The 6,943-nt window shown below is 40.5% G+C and overlaps 1 protein-coding gene across 12 annotated transcripts in view; it reads right to left on the reverse strand.

The window, feature by feature from the left end:
• nfixb (nuclear factor I/Xb) overlaps positions 1-5,018 on the reverse strand; it is a 134,849-nt gene extending 129,831 nt beyond the window's left edge. For 7 of the 12 annotated variants that reach the window (XM_036523902.1, XM_036523872.1, XM_036523930.1 and 4 more), the window contains exon 1: positions 3,935-5,016. In XM_036523902.1, the coding sequence (XP_036379795.1) occupies positions 3,935-3,937 (3 nt within the window). In that variant the 5' untranslated portion in view covers positions 3,938-5,016. Of the gene's footprint in view, positions 1-3,934 lie in introns of all 12 variants that reach the window. The other 5 variants (XM_036523952.1, XM_036523915.1, XM_036523943.1 and 2 more) reach the window with 3 other exon arrangements.
• Positions 5,019-6,943: the final 1,925 nt, after the last annotated feature.

Consider the following 6,943-nt stretch of genomic DNA (forward strand, 5'->3'; position numbering starts at 1 on the left):
CACCGGAGGAACATCCTTCCTGTCTCCTCTGCCCTCTTCACCCCCCCCTCCCCTCCCAAACACTGTCTCACCCACTCGCTCACACACACTCTCCCTCTTCTGCTCCTTCTTGCAGGGCTGAGCTCCTAAGCTCTCAAGTCTTTTAATTTGCTTTTAACAACAGTGATTTACAACCCTTCTGGCTCTTCTCAAATCAGAATGATTTAGACACTTGTATTATCATATTATACGTCTTAAGTTCAAGTGACTCTGTTAGTCTTAGTGAGTCTGTTAGTCTGGAGAGCAAGAGAGAGAGAGAGACGGAGACAGAGAGACATGTTCATACTGCAAACATACTCATACTGCTAAACTGTAAGAACTAGCACTCCCCTGTGTCTATTCCCCTATTGTGAAATATTTAATGTGTCCCTCATATTGCCTGCATCTGTGTTGATGATGTCTGAAGCATTAAGCATTTTTCTGAACACCAAACTTTCTTGTTCCAGAATTTCATTTTCTAAGGTTTTGAAAATTCATTTACATTTGCCTACAATACATATGTTGCCATATATCATGAAACTGGATCATAATACTCTGTAACCTTTTGATGGAAATTGATATGCATTTCATCATGATGTTTTGCACATTATAATTTTTTTGGGGGGTGGGGGGGGGGGGGGCGGGGGCGGGTGGCAAAAGCACATCCACCAGGAAACAGTAGAAAGGAGTATGCTGTCCAGTCGGTCTATGATTTAACAGAACGTCTGCTTTGAGACAGAGACGCTATCAAAGTTTATTACATTCTGACTGTTACTGGCATCATCTGATAAAATAGCATACATGCTAAAAAAAAATATAAAAAATCAGTGCTTCCCAGTTGCGGGTTTCATATATTTTTCTTAAGTCAGGCCTGATTAATCATTCTGTTTAGACACACTCACCTCTCACATTTTTGAGACTTGGAGTTGGGACATAAAATATGCCTTCAGACAGCAGCCTTCAAACTTCAACTTGAAGTTTAAAATTCATTGTAATGTGTTTTTTTTTATTCGTGCTACGTCAGACCCTGGAGTAGGCTAAAGGATCAAGGGAAAGTGCATCAACGATAGACGCATTGAGAGCAACAATATATAAATCTACATAAAAATGTACAAAACAGTGCTGTATAGAACAGATTTAACTCATTCTTTACATGAAACAAAGGTGACACTGTCACCGTGCGGCATTGCGTATAGCCTATAACGTTCGAAGGGGATATTCAATAGCAGATAAGAAAGCGCATGGGAAATGCCCTCAAGAAAGAAAGGAGGATTGACCAAAAGATAAATAGCATGCAGGATTGCGTCATTCGCTGCGCCATCCAAAAGAGGCCTGGTGCGCGGGACTCGCATCCAGCATTTGATCTTTTTGTGGCCAGTCTCTCCCACTCTTTAAATACGCATCAACATCTCATCTGTGGGTGTCATTATTTACAATTTGCACAGTATTGACAACACAACTACGGTTATTATTTCCCGCCACAGACCAAACACTTATCCAGCTTTTCTAAACTGAGTGCAAAGCAGAAAAAAATCAAGGTTGCATGCCGGAATTTGCACTACGATCTCATATTTTGAGAACATATGAACAGGCGTACAGCGTTTAGATGCAGAGATCTGGAAGCGCCACTATAAAACGCTGAAAACATATGCATGCGCTAAACCAGCCTAAAGATACATCAGAAATGTGTTGCCCTCGTTGCTATCAGGTGGGCCTGCTTCTTTCACAGAACATGTTATTACTTCGGTAAAGGATCAACAAAGCATTAATTACGACAATTAATGAGGAAGAAACTGGAGAAACTCTTTTCAGTTTCCGCATCACACCTGCACCTGGAACCGGACGTGAGTTTTCATCACGTTAACAGATAAATTCCGATTAGGTATCAGGCGCAGGTTGCTGCTTCCATAATAATAATAATAATAACAATAATAATAATAATAATATTCGAGAAGTGCATGTGACGAAGGCCCTAAACTCATACGCTTAAATAAAACTACTGTTAAATACTCTCCTCTCCTGTTTCTCAAGGTGAAATAAAAAATATATACAGGACAAACAATATTAAATAGGTAATCGATACATAAATACGGAGTGATAACATAGCAAGCGATAATCAAAACGAATTAGATGCCACCGTGCAGGGACACATGACATACGTGTACACGGGGAGCTACCTGTGGAAGTAAGCCTGGATGTGACATGTCCAAAGCTTTACTACTAGAGACATCAATTGACCACGATTTAGACTAAGGTTACGCGATAGACCCACCATTATAAACACAGAATGGCGGTTTAAGGGGAGTGATTCATACTCCTAGCTTTAATCATTACTTGTCCCACGGTGAAACCTGCATTGTATGAATTCCACAACCTGAAGTGCTCATTCAGTTAATGGTGCAATATAAACAGCAGATTTTCTTGTCCTGGCGAATTATTGGGTTCTTATTACTACAACTACATTATTACTATACAGTTGAGACTGTTGTGTAGTGTAAACATAATATGCTACTGTGTAATACTATACATGTAGGATCTGTCCCCTCCTTCCCCCTTGCCCCTCCCTTTTTGCGATGGTTGGGGACCACAGTGTCATCAACTACGCAATCAGAACACTCATTGATAAAGTGGCAACCTGCTCAGTTATTACAGAAGAAAAAAAAATGAGACAATGCAGCATCTGAAGAAAGGAAGGCGCAGTAGCTTACACAAATACTATAATAAGCTTGAAATGTCTCCAAAAAATAGTACCACCCGCAGTTCCTATTAAAACGTTTAAAGTCTTCTTATAACAATAAAACATGTTGTCGTCACATGTACCATTCTGTGTGATCTTACTTAAGGGAGGAGGGGGCGTGGGTTGCGAGTTGACTCTCACAGCTCGGTCAAATTTGACAACTGAAATTGTCGCCTTGTGCACAACGCTGTGGATAGTCAACTGTATGAGTGTTACAAAAAGTGACGGTAGCGATGCAATGAGATAAATGGTCGGACTAGCCACCACTTCAACAATATAGCACAATTATTACTAACTGTTTGATTAAATGTTTCAAATAATTATACGGAAGAATCTCGTCATTAACGTTTAATTGGTGCAAAGCTATTATTGCACGAAAATAACCATAACAATCATAATGTATTTCTTTAAACTGCGATGATTAAAACGTCCACGAATGAATTCAGTTCAAATATGATCGTGGGGAAATAAAGTATGAGAATTGCCTGTATGCTCCGAAGTGCAACGCAGCTCGATTACAGATAAGCGTTATTCCTCTCATACAAGTTAGATGGAAACGCTGAATAGATTATATGTATATAAATATATACATCAAAGACCGACGGGAAACGAACTACGCCGTGCTCTGCTTATAAAGAAGCAAGTTGACAAGAGCAATTAGAAGCAAGAACTACGACCAAAAGCAGGCTTCGCTTGAATTGTTGTGAAAGGGGTTTAGAGAGGAGGGGTAAAGAGAGATGTGGCGGGATTTAGATGTTATTATTGTAATTGACATCTCTGCTATGATTAGACATTTTTACTCACAGTTGGTGCCACTCTGAAATACCTTGTGCAAAATTAAAGTTCCGTTTACATACCATCTAACATGGTAAACATACGCAAGCACACACACACATACACATAAACACACGCTCCAACACGAGCATATTCACCTTTAAACAATCTGCATATGCACACAAAGACTCTAAACCTAAAAATAATTAATAATTGAGGCGTACTGAGAGAGTTTTATATGCTGACAGAACTGTGAAACTTCGACCCAAACTTTTAAAAGGTCTGTTTTTTTCTCTAAAAGTTGCTATTAGAGCAACGTTTGTGTGTTTAAACAGAAAATTACTTGTTTACAGCCTCTCAAAAGTATTTTTAAAAGAGCAAATTATTGATTTACACAGCACGTACCATTGTGAAGCAGGGAAATTTGCCAACAGTCTCAAAGACCCATTTTCCTTTAAAAAAGCTGAGCTCCAAAAAACTGTGAGTGAGAGAGAGGGCGAGAGAGCGCGACTTGGTTTCTTCGGTGATACCGGAAGCAAAAAAGAACCTTAAAACAAGACGGCCTGTGGCCCAGAGAACATTTTGTTGAAAAGTAAGTCTTCTCCTCAAGGGAAAGGGAAGAGAGAAGGATTATCCAGGCCTTCAGCACCTCGGCGTCATTCGGGATGTTTCTCTTCACTTTTAGCGCGAGTGACTTCCATCACACACATTCGTCGGCTTCGGAGCTCCTGGAGACTTGCTATTGCAGTCTGGCTCAAAACGCCGCACTCTCCGTCCACCGAATCTCTTGCGGAGCAGTTCAACCGAAACAGTGCACGATGTCTGTGGTCCGTCAGAAACAAGATAAAAATGACAAAACAGGTTGAATGAAATTGAGACTGACAGTAAGTTGTTTTCAACGTATATGTGCTTTCAAATCAGCTGTTGCTCTTTTTTAAGATTTAAGACTGCATCACGTCTCTCTCTCTCCCCATCCCTCTCTCTATTGCTCTCTCCACTGTCCCCCTCCTTTCCTCCTGTAGCAAAAAAGTGGGACCCCCTTTGGTCCTTCTCCACCTCCTCCTCCTCCAAACTGCGATTAGACTTGATTAAAAATATTTAGATCGCCTTTTAACGATTATTTTAGTGCGGGCACCAATAACGACTATGTGAACGAGCGAGGGAAACCAGAGGCAAACAGTCCATATATCTAAAAGAAAGCTTCCAAAGATCGAGCATAATGTGTATATATTTAATCTGAAGATGCAACTGAGCAGATAAACAATAAATCGTGAATAAATAGAAAGACAGTTGAGTCTGCCTTGACCACGGAGAGCCGAAGCCGATAGCGGTCGGGGAAGCGGAGAGCTGGTGAATTATTAATAAAGTGAGCGGCTCGCAGTCTGTCGTGTTCAACGAGTGGCCACGGTGGCAGCTGGGGGTTTAGGAGAATTAGACGGGCTCTGGGTAAATCATGGACGGCGGGGATTACCGCTCACAGGCAACAGTGTATCGGCTGCAGAACGGATGGAGGGAGAGTGAGCCAGAGAGAGAGAGAGAGAGAGAGAGAGAGAGAGAAAGAAAGAGGGAGGGAGGGAGGGAGAGAGAGAGAAAAAAGGGGAAACATTGCAATAGAGAAAGAGCAGCAAGGAAAATAAGCCTACTTTTATTCAAATTTGCATGAAGATGATTAGACTGTGTCAGGTATATAAAGGTGTGTTTATAGTTATTAACGTCAATGTATGCCTTACTTAATATGCTTCTCATTTTCCTGAACAAATAACGCCGAACTGTATCCAAATATCGTTCAGATTTTCAAAAAGAGATGTTGCCGTAACTGAAATCAGCGGGAGTGCAGTTCATGCAGCGCCAGGTGATGACAGCGTGTGCTGGGCACAGTGGAGTTTTTCCAGTTTGTTTCAGAACAACGCTGTGTTCAATATCATATCAACCTATAGACAACAGCCATAGTCTACTGTGTTTGTGTCCTCCCCCCCACCCCCACCCCACCCCACCCCTCCCCAACACACACACACACACACACACACACACACACACACACACACACACGCACACAAACAAAAAAGGCAGCTGTGTTTTAAATGCCCAGGGGTCCACGTTTTTTTGCCTTGAACATCAGAATTATCTGTTACGTCCTGTAATGTTCCTCAGCAGTTTACCCTACGTCATTGTAAAATTTACACATGCCATTGCATTGTTTTGAAAAATAAAGCATCATAATCTTTCAAACCTCGTTAAGTGTACAAACTAGTTGTGCAGGGCATGCGAGAGCATTCTACTGTTCTGGAGGCCTTCTGATGCTTTCACGTGACTTGAAACCTTTATTTTCTGCAACAAACACACGCAGTGTTATTCGTTTGTATTTATGCGTATGCCATCCAATCGCTATCCACTCAGGTGTGCCAGTAGGTGTGTGGTTATACATATTACATCTGATGTTTATTTACTTTTCATAACGAATAGATTTAAAAGGAGCCAAGGAAGCTTTTTAACCACCCCCACCAACACACGTACGATGGTTCCGCACGCACTCCCCCCTTCCTTCTGCAATCAATACTATACAGTATCATAAATAAAACAGATACAATAGGTAATACAATAAAATGTGATGAATGAGGAAATAATCAACCGAAATGTCACTCGAAATGTAATTAGGAAATACATTCACTTCAACAACCCAGATTTGACAACTGCTGAGCTTGCAATTTTTTATTTTGGCAGTTCCGACAAGAGATTATGTTTTTTATTATTTATCTACAGTTTTATTGATTTTGTTTTTACTGTAATTTAAGACTACGTTTGTGAGGGTCGATGCTTCAGCATAACTTCCCTTCAGACATTCCAACATATGCATAAATCAATTAGTATTCATCTCTCTATAACAGTCACATTTGATTATTTTTAATTATAGGATACTTGTAGGCCTATGCTGTATGTTAGTGTAGAACTGTTGTAAATGTTTCAGACTTCAGCATGTAGACTATGTAATTACGTTTAATCCCCTGATTGAAACATTACAATAGTAAAACTGCCATATTCACTGACAGTATAAGGTTCTCTGAAGGGTAATCTCTAAGAAGGATGTGGTGAAATGTATGAGGTGAGTAAATTCAGAGAAGTATTGCAGTAGACTAAAGAAGATGTTCTTTCTCTTAGATTTCCGGACAGACTGGTATTTTCACTCAGTATTTGACCATCACGGTGTGCAGATAGCATGTCTTGGTTTATGAAAAGCGTCAGTATTGTTTTAGGTTGCTTGTCAGAGCAGTGTGTCACGATGTTACTCGTAAAAATACAAGTAGGAATCTTGAATTTGTAGCATCATAACAATGTCATCGCTTGCTTTGCAGACGCCCTCGTGCACGGTGCCTTAACACAGCGTATTCACGTATTGTCCATTTCTACGGTAGGATG

The sequence above is a fragment of the Megalops cyprinoides genome, chromosome 1 (genome assembly GCF_013368585.1).
Source record: "Megalops cyprinoides isolate fMegCyp1 chromosome 1, fMegCyp1.pri, whole genome shotgun sequence".
In the NCBI taxonomy this organism is placed as follows: Eukaryota; Metazoa; Chordata; class Actinopteri; order Elopiformes; family Megalopidae; genus Megalops; species Megalops cyprinoides.